This window comes from Engystomops pustulosus, chromosome 4, assembly GCF_040894005.1.
Source record: "Engystomops pustulosus chromosome 4, aEngPut4.maternal, whole genome shotgun sequence".
NCBI lineage: Eukaryota > Metazoa > Chordata > Amphibia > Anura > Leptodactylidae > Engystomops > Engystomops pustulosus.
The window spans coordinates 210,449,399-210,469,155 of NC_092414.1; the positions used below are offsets into that span (position 1 = coordinate 210,449,399).

General features: G+C 42.0%; 1 protein-coding gene across 1 annotated transcript in view; it reads left to right on the forward strand.

The window, feature by feature from the left end:
* Window positions 1-1,029: 1,029 nt before the first annotated feature.
* LOC140128255 (complement C3-like) overlaps window positions 1,030-19,757 on the forward strand; it is a 76,779-nt gene continuing 58,051 nt past the window's right edge. Inside the window, exons 1-12 of the mRNA XM_072149815.1 lie at window positions 1,030-1,256; window positions 2,823-3,009; window positions 3,823-3,985; window positions 6,997-7,067; window positions 7,161-7,252; window positions 10,867-10,946; window positions 12,169-12,256; window positions 13,436-13,538; window positions 16,487-16,607; window positions 17,289-17,404; window positions 18,004-18,153; window positions 18,553-18,765. Of these exons, the coding sequence (XP_072005916.1) occupies window positions 1,192-1,256; window positions 2,823-3,009; window positions 3,823-3,985; window positions 6,997-7,067; window positions 7,161-7,252; window positions 10,867-10,946; window positions 12,169-12,256; window positions 13,436-13,538; window positions 16,487-16,607; window positions 17,289-17,404; window positions 18,004-18,153; window positions 18,553-18,765 (1,449 nt within the window). The 5' untranslated portion in view covers window positions 1,030-1,191. The remainder of the gene's footprint in view (window positions 1,257-2,822; window positions 3,010-3,822; window positions 3,986-6,996; window positions 7,068-7,160; window positions 7,253-10,866; window positions 10,947-12,168; window positions 12,257-13,435; window positions 13,539-16,486; window positions 16,608-17,288; window positions 17,405-18,003; window positions 18,154-18,552; window positions 18,766-19,757) is intronic.

Consider the following 19,757-nt stretch of genomic DNA (forward strand, 5'->3'; position numbering starts at 1 on the left):
AGAGGCAGTCAGAGAAGAGACAGTCAGAAACAGAGAAAGTCAGAGACAGTCAGAGACAGACAGACACAGACAGAGACATTCAGAGACACTCAGAGACAGAAATGGTCAGAGACAGTCAGAGACAGAGACAATCAGAAACAGCAGAGACAGTCAGAGACAGATAGACACAGACAGAGACAATCAGTAACAGAAACAATCAGAGACAGTCGGAGACTTCAGCCAGAATTTCATATTTCGCTAATTCCTGCTGGTAACGAGCCATTTCGGTGCAGGTCTTTACCACTGGCAAAGCGATGATTTTAGGGAAAAATCCAAGGGAAAATGGCAGCACTAGTGGCATTTAGAGGCTAACACCCGCGATCAATGCTGGGTAGGTTTGAGTGTGGCGAAGGGGTCCACTCATAACAGACTATAAGGGTAGTCCAAACCGACACAACACACTTCTAAGCAAGCAGGGTAGGCCGAAGTCAGGACTAAGGTGTGATGAAGTCTGTCCCCCGTAACTCACCCCTCTGAATATACAGGCAGAACCTTGGGTTACGTACAAGATAGACTCTTTAGGTTTGTATTTAAGTTGAATTTGTATGTAAGTCAGAAGTGGTTTATTTTAGAATTTTAACTCCAGAAAAAAAAAAAAATTGTCCCATTGACAATTGGATTTTCAAAATTTTGTGCTGCCATAGGAACAAGGATTATCAATAAAGCTTCATTACAGACACCTTACAGCTGATTATTACAGTCTGGGACTACAGTAAAGCATCCAGAGCTTCACTATTGGTCATAGAGGTCCGTCTGTAACTAGGGGTCGTCTGTGAGTCGGGTGTCCTTAAATCGGGGACCCCCTGTACTGTAAGTTCCTACATATATTTTAGTCTGAACACAGGGGAAGCCATAGACAGTGGCTGCCAATGTAAGCAAGTTGTCTCCGCGCCGTGCTACTTTCATCATTGGAGCCTTGGGGCTTCCGTCCTTGGTCTTGCCTCATCTATTCTTCTGGTTCAGGAGATATTATCATTTATCTAGCAGAGATTGCTCATCCCATTCAGGCAGGAATTCCTCTGTAAACGTGACATGAGCTTTGTACTGGAACAAATCAGCCTCCCAGATTCATTCTGTTTGCTGGAGTCTTGTTTGCTAAGAAGTCGACCGACCTTATAAATCCTCTCCCTCTGCACAGTCTCTGGTGGCATCATGGAGAGCGGAGCTGTGTATCTCCTCCTGCTGTCCTATCTCACCGGCTCCGCTGCACAACCACCGTGAGTACTTCTTACTTATCAAAACTAAAATTATTTTCTCATTAGGTCTAAGTGTACAGAGTAACAAAACAAAATGTGGAAAATTTATGAAATGTGAAGGAAGGAAATGGATTTAGGGTCTGAATTCTTAAAAGTTTTTGGGGTTTTTTTTAGGGTCAAACTGAAGAGTCATAACTTTTTTTATGCTTCTGTAAATTTGCAATTTCTTGTTGCTACTTTTGAGTTCCTTTTTATACTGTCATTTTGCATTACTCTAGGGGTCATATTTAGGGATTTTTTTGCATTCAAAGGCAAATTTACCTTCAATCTTACATGGTTTTATAGGGTGAATCCAACTGCCCACCTTCTGTTTTTGGTGAACATATAACGCATAGGGGGTCATTTACTAAGGGCCTGATTCACGTTTTCCCGACGTGTTACCCGAATATTTCTGGTTTGCGCCGATTTCCCCTTAATTGCCCCGGGATTTTGGTGCACGCGATCGGATTGTGGCGTATCGGCGCTGGCATGCACGCGACGGAAATCGGGGGGGGGGGGGGGGGCGAACGAAAACCCGCTGTATTCGGAAATACCGCTGCATTTGAAAAAAAAAAGTGTAGCGGAGCTTAAACTTACCGTCACTAGGAATAGGCTGGTGAATTTGAGTGCATTCCAGGGAACTTCAGCGAAGCGTCGGAGGAACTGCCTTAGTGAATCCCGGCCGGACCCGAATCCAACACAGAGAACGCGTCGCTGGATCGCGAATGGACCGGATAAATAAATCTGCCCCATAGTCCCTCTTGTATGGCAGAGGACTTTCACTATTAGCTATCCTGTGACCTACCCATCCCACTCCTCTTTTTTCACTTGTGTAATTTTTATTGACACTGAAGATGCGCGTATCTATACAGCACCAATATGGCCGTCTTCAGGCAAAAGACCAAATCTTTTCAAATTCCCTTTGGACAAATCTTGTATATATGATAATAACAGAAGCGTAATGGATCCATTGAAATATTGATTGAAGTCCTGGACCTCATTGGTTTGCATTTATTTTGGATAGGCATCCGTTAGACTGTTTTATCAAAAAATAAATTTGGGGCCATCAGGGAGTGATGATCCTCCTCTCAATGGCTGCCCCTGTGGTGGTGGCAGGTGCTGTTGAGTGTGACCACAGGTAATTTAAATGCTGCTGGCAACTTTTCCAACAACATTTAAAAAGTTACTGCCCCCGATCTGTGCCCGCAGTGGAGGGGGGTTGAGCCAAACTCGGGGACCCAAACCGCAAAGTTTAGTATGAACATTGCAGTTTGGGTGTGCTCATCGCTCCCAGCAAAAGAAGGTCAATTCTAGACCCAGGAACACTTCCCTCTAAAGTTCTTCACCCACAAGTGACTTTGTCCTTACAAAATTTCTCCATGTATGTGTGGGATTTACTGAACCACTTGTGGGCAATGGGCCTAAGTCTTCAGACACAAATGGGGGATGTGTCTAGTAAGGGAACCCATCAGCAGCGTTACATTACCCAGGGCTGTATGTACATGTGTGCGGTCACTTCACCCACTCACAGATTTTCTCCATGAACAGATGCACTTTGATCACTCCCAGCGTCCTCCGGGCAGACACCATGGAAACCATTGTACTGGACGGACACAACTCTGGATTTGAGGCCCAAATTAAAGTCCAAGATTTTCCATTAAAGAAACAGTTATATGTTGATAGCACCGTCTTTGTAAACAACAGCAATGATTTCTTGGGAACAACCACAATACAGGTAAGTTATCAGTACGGAAAAAAATGGAAGGTTATTGAATGGGGATTTCTATAGACACTGGGGCACATTTACTAAGAAAAGTGCATTCTGTACTATATGCAGTTGCCTGTGTATAGTGCAAGGGGCGCCATATTTCTGACGCACGTTCTTCATGAATCTAGCGCCTCCCTCCACTGCCCCGACAGAGTGCACCACTTTTTGGTGCACCTTTAGCTTGGGGCTTGCAACACATTTCTGTTGGACTTTGCTTGATAAATCTGGCGCATTGGAGTGCCCCCTTCAGTGCAGACACTTCTTAAATACCTGTGCAAGCAGTTTTCACTGAGAAGAACATGCAAAGTTCAAGTGCATAGTGAGAATACAGCTTTTGCAGCATAACATATACCCACCCAGCCTGCTCACCCCTCCCCTCTCCATAGGAAATTGTGCTGCACGGCCATTGTTACGGCCAAAGACAGAGCAGGATCTATATAACGTATAGCGAACCCAGGCGCCATAGCCGTCTATAGGGACATATATCCCTCAAGAGAGGGAGTATTTATCCCATAAATATTAGTATTTATTATTACTAAGAAAGTCTCTGAACTTTCATGCTCAATAATTATGCAATAAAATATTTTACCTCCCACAATGTCACCTTTTAAGTCTTTGTGGCGATGGAGACAAAGTTTTGTCCAGATATCATAAGGTGTCAATTGTTGACATCAGTATAGAGATTCTCGTTATGTCAGAAGTTTTTTTGTGTTGTGTATGTGCTTGTGTGTTGCCACATAAAATAAGTGAATAATGTAACTTTATTGTTTCGCGAATAAGATTAAATCTGAGGATCTCCTGACTCAAGCAAAGAAAACCTATTATGTATCTGTGCAAGTGATATCAACCAACTGCAAACTGGAGAAGGTTCTCCTCATGTCCTTCCATAGTGGATACATCTTCATCCAGACTGATAAAACTATCTACACCCCAGGATCTCAAGGTAACAAACAATTGCTGCATTTTTGTACATCCCTTGGCCCAGGACAACATTTGCTTTCCAATGTACTTGATAATAATACAGGCAGTCCCTGGGTTATGTACAAGATAGGTTCTGCAGGTTTGTTCTTAAGTTTAATTTGTGTGTAAGTCGAAACTGTATCTTTTATAGTTGTAGCTCCAGACAAAAAAATTTTTTTGCCCCAGTGACAAATGTCCTTTCAAAATTTTTTCTGTTTTGGGACCAAGTATTATCAATAAAGCTTCATTAAAGACACCTTACAGCTGATCATTGCAGTCTGGGACTAGTGTCGGACTGGGTTTCCTTAAGCCCACCAGAGAAAATCAATTTGGGGGCCCTCTGGGGTTCAGTATTGGGTTGAGCCAGGGCCAACCGTAGGATCCTCTGGTACTCTGGTGGGCCAGTCCGACACTGTCTGGGACTATAATAAAGCATCCAGAGCGCTTCACCAGAGGTCACAGTGAGCAGAGGGGTCCACCTTTAATTAGTTGTCGTCTGTAAGTCGGGTGTCCTTAAGTGGGGGACTGCCTGTAATCTTTAGTTATATAGCACCATCTGATTCTGTAGCGCTTTACAGATTAGGCAGGAATATATACAAATAAAATAAGACATTACAGAATAAAAACAGTCCTAGGAGTCCTAGAGTGAGTGCCCTGCTCGTAAGAGCTAACTATCAATGAGGAGGGAGGGGGTAGGGGCACAGAAGGTATAAGAGATTGTATAATGGTCCAGCCATTATTCATAAAGGAACAGAATAAAAATAATTTAATAAATACATTATGCTGCTTGATCCAGTAATTACTCAATATGTTATCTGGGGCTGCAAGGTCAATGTGACTGCAGAGAAGCCTATAGATTGGTATCTGGTGTCTACTGGATAACAGATGGGAGAAGGACAACTTTGGAGTAGAGTTTGGAGATTTCAAGCAGTTAGAGAGTGTGATAGATCTGCCTAAAGAGATGGGTTTAAGAGCACGTTTGAAACTTTGAAGGTTGGGTATTGATCTGATAATCCGGGTTGGAGCATTCCAGAGAATTTATGCAGCTCGGGGAAGTCCTGGAGATGAGAGTGGGAGATTTCAAATAAGTAAAGAAAATAAGCTAAAATCAATGGTGGACGACGAGCACAGGCTGGCGGAAAGACTCTGATGCGGTAGGGAGGTGCAGCATAGTGCAGAGCTTTGTGGATTAGGGTTATTATTTTAAACTGTTGCAAAAATACTATAGTAAAATGTAGGTTTATATGATGCCATCTTATTTCTGATTTTAGGAATCTTAGCTCTAGTTAACTAACTGCCAAAACCCTTGGTTTTCTCAGTCAATGCAGCTCCCATTGAACTGAATTAAAACTTTATTAATTAGTATGTATCTTCTCTATACAAAAATAGCATCAACACGGAGTGTTTGGCAGTGAGAGTCCTGCTTAACCCCCCCACACATAGAGATTGGCAGTGAGAGTTCTGATTACTCCACCCACACATAGTGATTGGCAGGGAGAGCCGTGATTACCACACCCACATGTAGTAATAGACAGTGAAAGTCCTGATCACCTCATCCACACCGAGTGATTGGTAGTGAGAGTCCTAATTACTCCATCCACCCACATAGTGATTGACAGTGAGAGTCCTGATTATCCCACCCACACACAGTGAATGGCTGTGCAATTCCTTATTACCCCACCCACACACAGTAAGTAACAGTGAGAGTCCTGATTACCTTGTCCACACACAGTAAGTGACAGTGAGAGTCCTGATTACCCGTACACACACAGTGATTGACAGTGAGAGTCCTGATTACCCCGCCAAAACTGTGATTGACAGTGAGTGTCCTGATTACCCCGCCCACACACATAGTGATTGACAGAGAGAGTCCTGATTACCCCACCCACACAGTGATTGACAGTGGGAATCCAGATTACCCCACCCACACACAGTGATTGACAGTGAGAGTCCTGATTACCCCGCCCACACACAGTGATTGACAGTGAGAGTCCTGATTACCCCTACCACACACAGTGATTGACAGTGAGAGTCCTGATTACCCCATCCACACACAGTGATTGACAGTGAGAGTCCTGATTACCCTGCCCACACATAGTGAGAGTCCTGATTACCCCACCCACACACAGTGATTAGAAGTGAGAGTCCTGATTACCCCACCCACACACATAGTGATTGGCAGTGAGAGTTCTGATTACACAAACATGACCCTCAATAACCCCAGAATGGTATCCAAAAAAAATATATAATAGCTGTTATGTATAACTTAAACCTCTAAATGAAATTTACACTCAATTCAAAAATATTGATGAGGTATAAATAACCCCTATGATAATATATAGCTGTCTAAGTGGGTAGCAAAGACGTTATAATTGCCATAATAACAAAGCTCCACACACACTCGGGGGGTACCATTCACGGGGTGGTAGGTAAAAAATAGATGTCACCTCCAAATAAGTCACCAGACCCTATGATATAAACAAAATGTCATCAATATATCTGGACAGAGATGATGGCACCATGACAGGAGAATGATCAAAAAATTCCTGCTCCTGAAAAAAGGGGTTACCCGAATGGGGGGGGGGGGGGCAGCCTGTGTGCCAATGACTTAGTCTCTTCATATAAATTCTCTCCTCCAAACCATTCCCCTCTCAATGCACATGACAGGGAGAGGGTAGTGAGCTGGATGAGTCTGGAGGACAGGAAGTGAAGACAGAGGAGACTGAGACACAAGCTTCTCTGCTGGCCCTCCTCCCCAGGACTAACCACACACTACTGGCAGGGAGCCAGGTAAAATGAAATAACGTTTTATAAAGTAGTGGCAGTATTCAGAATGCCGACAAAGCCATTTTTAATATCAGCATAGAATAGGATTCTGAAACCTGTCGCCAGCTAAAAAACTAATTGTGGTGTCAGGGTCGCTAATTAGGTAGACATGTTATATATCAATTTCTCCCAATCCTTACTATATTAGATGATCTTGTATCTCACCAGTTATGTATCGTGTTTACCCCCTGAACTACGTCTTGAAGCCAACAAAGCAGAGTGTGATATTTGAGATATTGGTGAGTCTTTACTGTGACCTTTCACGATCCCATTCACCTATTCCAATATTTGTTTGTCTTGTATTTTTTAACATGTTTTTATCTTGTTTTCAGAACCCGGAGGGTGTTGTTACTTTCAGAAATCAATGGGTCCCTGATAAATTGGGCATGATCTCAAAGAATTATGAGCTGCCTGAACTAGCAACGTACGTGAAATGTCAAACATGACCAATTGGTTAAGCTGAGTCTTGAAATGTTCACACCAAATGAGATAAATGTCCTATAAAGGTCGTATCGTTTCACTTATGCTGACCAAAATGTTTTTGGTTAAACCATTAATTTTTGTTCACTCCTGTGAAACCTTAATGTGTCTGCTCGACCCTAGTGCTTAACTTTACTAGTACTTTTCTAGTATTTGGGCAGCATGGTGGCTCAGTGGTTAGCACTACAGCCTTGGGGTCCTGAGTTCAAGTCTTATCCAGGTCTGCAAAGAGTTTGTATGTTCTCTCCCTGTTTGTGTAGGTTTCCTCTGGGTCATCCAGTTTCCTCCCACACTCCAAAAACATACTAGTAGGTTGATTAGATTGTGAGCCCCATGGGCTGTGCAGTGCTGCGTAATCTGTGTGCTTTATATAAAAAAAATACAGGAATTATTATTAATACTTTTACAACAACTTAAAGAGGGCTGAGCCCTCTCCATGCACGTTGAGTGTTTGCTGCAAATTACTGTAAACACTCACCGGTAACACCCATGGTCAGTGCTAGCACCAATTTCAGGTGTAAACCCTTTGATCGCCGCCGGCAAAGCTGCCAGTGGTGATAAAAGCCCGCAGGCTTAGATCATCGGTCCTCATGATGTAATCTGTTGCTATGACAGCCTCGGGTCTTACAAAGTGCCACATTGTGATACGTGATCGGTAAAATCTCCATATACTGCCATACAGTAGTATGGCAGTATATGATAGGAACAATCAGACAACCTAGGGTTAAAGTACCCTAGAGGGCCTGAAAAATAGTAAAAAAAAATATTTTCAAAAGTAAAAAAAAATAAATTAATTAAAAAACTAAAAATTAAAATCCCCTCCCTTTCCCATGACCTGATTTAAAAATAACTAAATCATGAACAGGTTAGGTATTGCCGCATCCCAAAATATAATAACAGTTATTCCAGCGTTTAACCCATAACGCAAAATCACACCCAAATGTCCAAAATGTTACTTTTTCGCCATTATGCATCATATAAAAATTTTGTGCTCAAAAGGCCACAGTCCTCAAAATGGTAGCAATAAAAAACATCAGCACCGGAGTATAAAATAGTTATTAGCGCCAGAAGATAGTAAAATGAAGAATTTTTTTTGTGTACAGAATTTTAAATTTTTTTTAAATGCATTAAAACACAATAAAACCTATAGAAATGTAGTATTTCCGTGATCGCACCGACCCAATCAATAAAGTAGACATGTTATTTGGGGCGCTCAGCCATAAAATTCAAGCCCACAACAAAATGTTGCAAATGCGTTTTTCAGCCAATTTTACTGCATTTAAAAATTTTTCCCGCTTCCAAGGACAGCCCCTGGAATATTAAATACTGTGACTATGAACACAGCTCTGTACATGGAAAAAATAAAAAAAAAATTATGTATTTTTAAATTTGGGGAGTGAAAAATGGAAACGCAAAAACATTAAAGGAAACCTACCATCAGAAATCTACCTATTAAGGTGGATCTACCTATCTACCTATAGGATATACCTATGATGGTAGGTGGCTAGTAACATGCTGAGTCCATATCTGTTTTTACTAGAGAGGAGTGAGCACACTCGACCGAGTTTGATGCTCGTTCGAGCAATAGCATACTCGCAACTGCTCGTTGCTCGGAGGAAATGGCATCTCCCGCCGTTTTGATTTTTGGCGGCCAGAAACAGAGCCAATCACAAGCCAGGAGACTCTGCACTCCACCCAGCATGACGTGGTACCCTTACACGTCGATAGCAGTGGTTGGCTGGCCAGATCAGGTGACCCTGGGATAGACTAGCCGCTGCCCGCGCTGCTCGGATCATTCTGTGTCTGGATGCCGCTGGGGAGAGAGCTGCTGCTGGTCAGGGAAAGCGTTAGGGTGTTCTATTAGCTTACTGTTAGGCAGGAGTGATTCTACAACAACCCAACAGACCTTCTTAGGGCTACAATATGGTTTTTTTTTTATTTGCTTGTGGCTGGGCTCGCTGGCACTAGTAGTGCAGCTACTTCCATTGTGACGAATTTGCAGGGGGACTTGCGAACGTCATTTTTGGCTCTTAGTGACAAATGCTGCCCCTGCTGTTTCCTGTCCATTTCCGTGGTGTTTCCATCCTTTTCTGAGGTTTCCAGGATTTTGGCCAAGCTTCCCTGTGCAGAGCTTTGGTCCCATTGAAAAACGGTCGAGTCTCCCATTGACTTCAATGGGGCTCGTTATTCGAAAGGAGCACTCAAGCATTTTAGTGCTCGCTCATCTCGAGTTTTTACCTAAGTACTTCCTGAACTACACTTTATCTAGCTAATATGCTTTCTATCAGCAGGGGCTTCTGGGCGTGGATTAGCCGTTCCTCCCACTACCTGGAAAGGCTTCTTCATGCCCCAGTAGCCTCTGCTGATAACTAACATATTTGCTAAATAAAATGTAGTTTAATTTTGAAATTTTTGAGGATTAGGTAGAAATACATTAGAGTTTAGCGTTTTACCAGCCAACCACCATCAGATCTATCTTAATAGGCAGATTTCTGATGGTAGGTTTCCTTTAAAGGGTTAAGGAGGAATTGGGAGCAATTGATCTTTAATTGTATATCTTTATCTATACTGTATAGTGGTGCAAATGATGAGGGATTGAAGATGTTAAACCTGTTTAAAGGGAACCTGTCACCAGGAGACCCATTTTTAGCACTCCTCCAGTCCCCACAGAGCATAGTACATACACTGCCAAAGTGTTTTTGTATAAAAAATAGGTTTTACAGAAAAAAAGACATGTTATATAGTACCTTGCTGTGAGACTAGGCACTCGTCCCCTGGGAGTGGCTGGAAAGTAGCATTCTCCCCCCCTCCCCACCACTGGTAAACCGCTCCTCCATGTGACCTTTTCAAATACATGAAAACACCCATCACTTTCTTAGCGACGCCCCCTGCTCCTCTACAGCCAATCCTGAGTGAGGGGAGTTATTCATTTATTTGAAATGGTCACATGGAGGAGCAGTTTCCCATGGGTGGGGGGGGGGGACTACTCCTTTCCAGCCACTCCCAGGGGACGAGAGCCTAGTCACACAGCAAGGTACAATATAACATGTTTTTTTTTTCTGTAAAACCTATTTTTTATACAAAAACACTTTAGCAGTGTATGTACTATGCTCTGTGGGGGCTGGGGGAGTTCTAAAAATGGGTCTCCTGGTGACCTAATAACCCTAATAAAGCATTTTTTGGTTTGTCCTAATAAGGAATCAGCCCATTTCGGGAAAGCCGGAAAATGTAGCATTTGTCCAGGTCATCCATTGGCTCTCCAAATAACCTAATTGATCAAATAAATACCAGTTGTCTAGGTGGAGCTAACCCTTTCACAATCTCGATTAAACCTCAGGTAAATGACCCTCTTTGGGCTGAAAAATGCTAAAATAGTACAAGTCAAGGTCGGAGCGTTGTGTATCTTGGTTGTTCAGGTGGACGCACTCTTACACATCGTGAGCTTTAACCTTGTTCTGGGGTTTCACTTTAGATGCATAACCGCATAAATATCTATTGGGCCACTGTACTATCTTATTATACATGTCTAGATACTGATCTCGGTTTTTTTCCTCCCAGAACTGGCATTTGGAACATCACTGCATTCTATGACAGCTCAAACGAAAAGTTCACTGCACATTTTGAAGTGAAAGAATATGGTAAGAAGATATTTTTTTCTAGTCCAATGGATGTCGAGAGTTCCTAGCAGGACCCGTTTAAGACAAAGTGGGGACCTGGGCAAAACTAAAAATGGGACCACAGAATAAAAGAATTTTATGAACAGTCACAGTCAGTAAGAGGCTCCTTTAGCCCTGCACAATAATAACATGTTGTAGTTACACACAGTAGTAGGTAAGAGAATGGGGCAGATTTTCTTACCCGGCCCATTCTCGATCCAGCGGCGGGTTCTCTGATTCGGGTCTTCTGGCAATTCAGTATGCCCGATGTCCAACAAGGTGTCGCTGCTGCGCTGAAGTCCGCTGGACTTCACTGAAGTTCACCAAGCTATCCTGGGTGCAGGTAAGTGCGTGTCCAGCGACACATTTTTTTAAAAAAAATACGGCGTTTTTTCCGAATCCGTTGGGTTTTCCGACGGCCACACCCCCCCCATTTCTGTCGCGTGCATGCTGGCGCCGATGCACCACACTTAGATCACGTGCGCCAAAAACCCAGGGCAAATCGCACAAATCGGTAATTTTGGGGAAAACCAATGAAAAAACGTGATTTGGGCCCTTAGTATTCTAGGAGAATTGTATAGGAGATGGAGAGATGAGAGGTAGATTGATGATAGGAGATAAATATGAAAGACAATAGATTTATAGATAGATGATAGATTTGTAGATGCAGAAATATAAAGTAGATTATATATAGATAGAAAGATATATGATAGATATATATGAGAGATATACACAGTAGAAGAGAGATAGAAGATCAATTTATAGATTGATAGATTAGATAGATAGATAGATAGATAGATAGATAGATAGATAGATAGGAGATAGATGATAAGCATCATCACCCAGGCATCCAACCAAGGGGTATTAAAAGAACAATACATCCTCTGCCCACAAATGTCCACCCCCAGGGGGCTCCTTCAGGACAGGGGGCCCTGGGCAAATGACCAATTTGCCAGCCCCTAAAGCCGGCCCTGGCTCATAGGATTACACCCATGTCATCCAGATTTTGAAATCCACCGTCATCAAAAATGAACACATTTTGAAAAACATGGAATTTTTTTTTTTTAGAGCTTCATATTACTGAACCGGCATTTACGGAAAGTTCTGTAGATGAATTGCATTTTGCCTTTTTGAGGGGGAAAGTGGGAGGACTTTAGTAATATATATACTACATTATTTCTGTTAATCTTTTTTTTCCCTCCAGTGCTACCAAGTTTTGAAGTTAGTATAAAGGCGGAGAAAGGTTTCATGTACATTGACGATAAGGAATTTATGGTAACAATTGAAAGTCGGTAAGTGAAGCATTCAGACTAACTTAAAGACTAATGTTATGGATTGGAGACGTTGGATGATGTACGGTTGGACCAATTAAAATAATGTTCTCGATGATCTGCAAGATATATAATTTCCACATGTCCCGTTATATGATTAAGAGTGGTCTCCAGATTTTGAAAAGTATAAAGTGGATAGACCCATCCATTTGATGCTATAAGGGTTTTAGAAAGAGCCAAGATAATCTATGGGTGGAGAATCGGGACTACCGGAAAACAATGGTCCATTTCTATACTTAGTAATCAATATGAAGATGCATTTTATAGGAAAAGATATGGAAGACAATGGCTCTAAAGCTTCCATACAGTCCAATGTTCTGGAAACCTTGTGATATCTATAAACAGCACAATTTCAGAATAATTTATCCTGGTCAGTGCAGTATAGGGGACTGGTTGGACTAGGTTAGAAGCCATAGACATGGGTCACTGATATACAACACCCTATTGAGAGGCAGGGACTATAGGACTGGCAAGGGTCATCTATCTATATACTTAGACATCTCTATCAGTCTCCCAGTCATTGGATGGAGATATGGGGGCAGATTTACTTACCCGGTCCATTCGCGATCCAGCGGCGCGTTCTCTGGGGTGGATTCGGGTCCGGCCGGGATTCACTAAGGCAGTTCCTCCGCCGTCCTACTGCGCTGAATTTCCCCGAGGCCCGCTGGAATGCCCTGAAGTACACCGGCCTATACCTGGTGATGGTAAGTGCAAGTTTCGCAACACATTTTTTTTTAAAATGCGGCGGTTTTTCCGAATCCATCGGGTTTTCTTTCGGCCACGCCCCCCGATTTCCGTCGCGTGCATGGCAGCGCCGATGCGCCACAATCCGATCGCGGGGAAATCGCCGCAAATCGGAAATATTTGGGTAACACGTCGGAAAAACCCAAATCGGGCCCTTAGTAAATGACCCCCATGGTGTACATATATGACCAGCACTCCCTTAATACTCCTCTGTGCTCCCTCCACTCATTTTTTTGGTAGGTTGAAGTTTTAGTGGTGGGGTTCCAAAATACTGGCTACAAAACATTATGTTTTGACATAGATATTTGGCCTCTATTCTAGTGGGAACTGGTGACTATTTTAGATAGATTTGTAGCTTTTCATCCACAATTAACCTGAGGTCTCTCCAATCTTTAGATACCTGTATCAGAAACCGGTTAACGGGAAAGCCTTTGTTATCTTTAATCTGAAGAAAGAGGATCAAAGAATAACTCTCACAGACTCACTACAGAGAATCGAGGTAAAAAAAGTTGCGATTTAGGGAAATTCCCACCATAGTAGGAAATGAAAGTAAAACAATTTGCTGAAATCACTCAATAATTAATCACATTATTTAAAACATAAATCTTGAAATGAATGAAGAGAATCATGTGCAGTCATGAGATACAGAAAGGTCACCCTCTGTGAATTGTGTTCTGAGGGGGATAAAAGAATTTAAAAAATCTGTGAAAATTAGGTAAATTCATCCCGAAATATTACAAAACCGATCCCACTAGGTCAGTATTTATTTATCAAAAATGAAGTCAAAGTGTCCCCCATGAATCAATATGTTATATGACCAGCCTTACAGTAGGAACTAGTAGCCCTGAATTATATTATTAATTCTGGAGGAATTCAGGAATCTCTTCTTTACGACATTGCTTCAGCTCATTGAGATCAGAGTAGCTGATCCCACAAACCATTTATATGACTGTTCATAGATGAAAGAATAACACCCGGCACTTCACCAAGTTATTTCTTCCATGAAAAACCCTTTATTTCAATAGCTTCTCACATCATCCATTAAAAACACTTGTCAACGCGTTTTGGCCAAAACCTTAGTCCTGATCTGACATATGATGGTACTATTGCTCTATTTAAAATAATCCGCCCCTTACATCTGGTTGGTGGGGGCGTGGACAAACTGTGATAGTTAAAACCAACTTTAGACTACACATACAAAAAAAAAAACAAGTACCATATGCTTTCAGTTGCTGAAAGTAGATAAAAACAGTATAATCATGTGGGACTTGTTTTTGTTTTGTATGTGTAGTCTAAAGTTGTTAAGTTTTGCAGGTTGTCTACTCCCCCACCAGCCAGATGAAAGGGGCAGGTTATTTCAAATAGAGCAATAGTCCCATCATATGTCAGATCAGAACTAAGGCTTCAGCCGAAACGCGTCAATCACTTTCCTTGTGTTTTAAATGGATGATATGAGAAGCAATTGAAATAAAGGATTTTTCATGGAAGTGCTGGAGGTTATTCTTTCATCTATGAACAGACCTCGAGTTTTCCATGCACCGAAGGATTGTTCTGGTGACAGGACGTGTCTGAGCGGGTGTCTACACTATTGCAAATTTATATGACTGTAGGTTGTGGTCTGGTTTCTTACAACAACAACACAGTTTTCTTTCAGACATTTTGTTGTAGATTCGCTAGGACTCATGTGACCGTTGTCCTTTTTCATGACCCGGCTTTGGCCAAGTTTTAGCTGTTGGATAGGTGGCCACAAATTTCAGTTCAGAGTTGTCTCAATCTCAAGCAAAACCAAATCGACCCCCTTATCATACGCATCACACTCACTATGGGGGAGTGTTGGCATAAGCTGTTTATCCTGAAATACTGTTTGGGGTTTTGCCAACTATGATGGTATGTATAAAGGCTGAACTTTCAATATATATTGTATTATCATTATTGGTAAACCAGTTTTCTGGTGTACAAGGTAGTATGTAGTTGCAATGTCTGGTGGAAGACCAGGAAATTGTCACTTTTTTCTAATCTTGCCACTTTTTGAAGAGTGGCCATGATGGGGTAGGGCACAGTGTGGGCTCAAGACGGATCACTGGGATACTGGCACTGGTTAGAGCATCAATTTGATTCCCAGAATACTAAGAGGAGAGAAGCCCTTAGTATTTCTGGCATTTCATGTGCCAGTGCACAATGAGCCCGTCTTAAAATATTCCTACGATTATCTGAGGATTCTTATGGATTGTGGAAACCACTTTTTCCGGTGACCCCTCCTTACAAGTCATAATTTTACCTGAATATGTAATATAATATCTGAGACCTCTAGAGTCTGAGGTTTGGTTCTTGTTTGCTTTGCAATTACACTGAGAATTACAGGGTTTAACATTCTGGGATGTCCACACCTGGGAAAATTGTCACCTATCTGGAGTATGATCATTTTTTCATGGCGGTGTTAACCATAAATTTGACATTAATCTGTTTTCTGCCTTACACTGTGGACTTCAATGGGACTTCAGGACAACTGTCCCTTAACGCAATGAGGGTGAATATAGTTCTTGCTGGGAAAAGTTCTTATGGGGCACCTCAAAGAAGATCTGGAAGAAGGAAATCCGATAAGTCAATGTTTAATGTATAAACCCTAAAACTACCCTGCATGTACTTGTTTTCTGAGTGAATATAATTTGCAATATTGTGTTAGGGTCTATGTAGTATTTCATCAGATCTTTTAGAAAAATGTATGTTAAAGGGGTTTCCGATGGTGGTTATAAGAAGCAAATGCCGTGCACCAGCTCAGGGTGAGCTGGTGCCGGCGCTTACTTTCATTATGTTTTTAAACCGATATAAAGCGTTTAGACGCTTCATTAATCTTTATATACAAGTAACTTCACTGCACCGTGGTCCGTGCTCGGCACACCATGCACTCAACCACTTCCTATTCAGGCGCACAAAGTGGTCACGTGCATGGTGCGCCGAACACGTACCATGGTGCGGTGCAGCCACTTCGTATATAAAGATTAATAAAGAGTTTAAACGCTTTATATCGGTTTAAAAACATAGCGAAAATAAGCGCCGGCACGGCATTTGCAACTTATAACCACCATCAGAAGTGGTGGGTTTCCTTTAAGACGAGACAGTTTAGAACTCTCTGTGAGAACCACCTATGGGCCAACCACCACTTGAAATAATATACTAGGACCCAAACAAGAGTGGAACTCCTAATGCAAACCAATGTAATACTAGGAAATTTTGAGTAAGTGTAGGGGTTCAGAATGTAAATGGTTGTATGGACTATCTCTCAATCCACAGGACCCTTGCAGTGCTTGGACAACTACTACCAGGTGTCCACACAGATTAAAGTCAGGGACATATGCATCAATTTGGAAGCCCTCACATCCCACGTGTTCCTGTTCTGGTTACTTTGCCTTTAAATCCTTTCCTATGTTTTGTTTTATAATTGTTTAGATTACTGACGGAAAAGGAGAAGTAAAATTACTGCGTAACCACCTAATAAAACCTTTCAACGATCCAGAAATGTTGCTGCAGTACAAAATCCACGTTTCGGTGACAGTCATCACTGACTCAGGTTAGAATTTTGACCATTATAGGAATGTAATTAATTTCAAAATGTTAATGAAAAATGAAAATTAAATTTCTTCATGGATGTAAAATCTAGATATATTTTAGCTACTAACCTTGATAGATTAAAAGGGCTTTAACATATTATTGCAAATGTAAAACAGTAACAAACATACGGTCCACTACCACATCCCATCTTCCATCGCACTAATACCCAACAACACCACAGCTCCTCATGCGGACAAGTGTCATCTGTTCTCCTAGGGAATTTGGAGTAAGCAGAGAGGTTCAGAAAGTATATGGTTACAAAGATTGTCTCTCTTTCCGATTTTGCAGCGCTTGGGCAACCTCTACCAGGTGCATATTCGGAAATTTGGAAGTACTAAACGCCCTCCCTTTGTGTGATGTGGCACTACCTTATTTCGGTCAATTGGTCATCCCAACACTAAGTCACCCCTGGTCACAGCTGATCTATTGAGTTCTATCAAGAGGGATACATTGTGATTAGTTTGTTAAGGAAGTAATCCAACAAGCAGAGAACCCTTTGAGGGAGCATGCTTCAAGATGTTTTGGAGGATAGTCGGTTTTCCGAATACTACAAGCTGGCATTGTGTATTGGATAGAATATATCAGTCAAGAATAAATACATTGAATAGGAGAGAAATACATTATTTTTTTTCCATTACAGGCAGCGACTTTGTGGAAGCTGAGTTGAACGACATTTACATAGTGAAATCTCCATATAAAATTCTCTTCACCAGGACATCGAGATATTTCAAGCCTGGAATGCCATTCGATCTCATGGTTTGTAATTCCTTTTCCCTTACACAGTGGGGGTCATTTATTAAGGGCCCGATTTGCGTTTTCCCGACGTGTTACCCGAATATTTCTGATTTGCACCGACTCTCCCTGAATTGCCCCGGGATTTTGGCGCACGCGATCGGATTGTGGCGCATTGGCGGTGGCATGCCACGGGGGACGTGGCCGAACGAAAACCCGATGGATTCGGAAAAAACGCCGCATTTAAAACCAAAAATCTGTCGCAGAGCTTGCACTTACCTTCACTCAGCCCGAGCCGGTGAACTCCAGCGCGTTCCGATGCTTTTCAGCGCAGGCGGAGGAACTACCTTAATAAATCCCGGCTGGACCCGAATCCAGCGCAGAGAACGCGCCGCTGGATCGCGATTGGACCGGGTAAGTAAATCTGCCCCAGTCTCTACAGTACAGAATGACCTGGTCTCCAAAATAGTACATGTGGTCTACTCTACAGTCTCTAATCTACAGAATTAACAGTCTGATAATCCATGCAGAATGTTAGGTTCATCATGCCTTGGCTTACGTCGTAGGGCAAAGGTCAGCGCAGGCAATACACATTTTTAATTATCATTTTTGCTTCCATATAGGTTATGGTAACCAATCCAGATGGATCTCCTGCAAAAAACATCCCGGTGGTGGTTGAAAACCAAGACAAAGTAAATGGTAAAACCCAAGACGATGGAATATCGAGACTAAAATTGAATACGGCGCTGAAAGACAAATCTATGAAGATAACCGTGAGTCTTTTATTGCTAGTCATACTATTTTCTGGTTCATCACAGAAGTATTTTCCTATATATCGAGCCAATTTCTACCCAACTCTGAAAGGATTCAAAATTTGATAGCAGTTTTATGGGAGGCAGAAACGCTAGCAATGACCACAGGCTGCACTGCAGCCTACGAGAGGATTTTCTCAATGGTGAACAATGATGTTAGCAATGAACAACAATGATGTATATTTGTTTAGACATTTGATGGGTTCCTCAATAAAACGTAAATTTCTATAAACTAGATATGTTATTGTCTGTGTTTAGTATACAGATGAAGTACAGCACTAGTAGGGCGCAAACCATGCCATATAATATTACCAATACTGTGATATTCTCAAACTATTCTTTCATATCAATTCCTCATAGGTAAAAACAGCTGTTCCTCAGTTACACAACAACTTGCAGGCATCTGGAGAGATAACCGTGACCGCATATACACCAATGAGCGGACAGGACAATTACCTCCACATCGGCATTGAAAATAATGTCCAAGAACCCAGAAAACAATTATTCATAAACTTTAATATTTTTAATAGCGATGCCAAAGTCCAGAGTCAGATCACACACTTCACCTACCTGGTAAGTGAATGTCAGGAAGAATTGCTGCCTAACCACACTGACTACTAACTACAAAGAGGTTTCAGTTTGGCCGACACCACTTGGATATCAAAGTTGCACGACCAAGAATAGTTGGTAGCAGGATGGTCATAGTCAGGGCAGATCAGATTTGCCAACATACAAGTATCAAATTCAAAATATTTTTTTTCAGTATTTAATTTTTTTTTAGCAGATCTTTAAATTTAACACATTCTTAAAACTTACATAAACAAATACCCAACAGATGCCTTCTCTACCATGTGCCCGAGAGTAGCAGGAGAACTGTCTCACTCCGAGTGACAAAGCCCCCATAAATCCAGAAGAGGCAGCTCTTTTTTTTACTAACGAAGGAGGTACAAGGACTGGCTTCCAAAGCCTGTTCTTCTCAAAACCCATCCCCCAGTATACCCTAGTATGGTGATGGCAAACTTTTTACCGAGTGCCCAAACTGCAACACTAACATAACAATTTATGTCACGGTTTGTAACGATATCCACGACCTCTACGACACCAATATCCTTGAAAGAAGATAAGGAAGTTCGGATTACAATTGTAGCTTCCCTCCAGGGCCCCTGTACATGAAGAATCATGAGGACTGGAGCAAGAGCACCAATAGCTCCATTCCGACCCTGTCTATACCGTCTCACTTTTCATAAGGAACCCCAGGTTGTGTCACTTTAAAATAGCACAAGCTGCATGATTTGGGGTTCCTGGGCCTGTAGAAAGATGCTTTGAGTCCTGTATGGTGAACTCTGTTCTGGGGAGACGGCCTGCATGCAATTGGAAAGGGCTTTGACTGCCACCTCGAGCATGCATGCTATAAGTTTTCTACCACTGCCCAGCAGTAAACTGTGTTAACAAATCCTATCAGTTCTGTCACGACAGAGGTGGCCAAGGGGGGGGCAGAACATATTAAGTGTCCAGCCGTTTTTTGAGATGGAAAAATGTAAAGGCTAACCAAGTTCCCCAAGTGG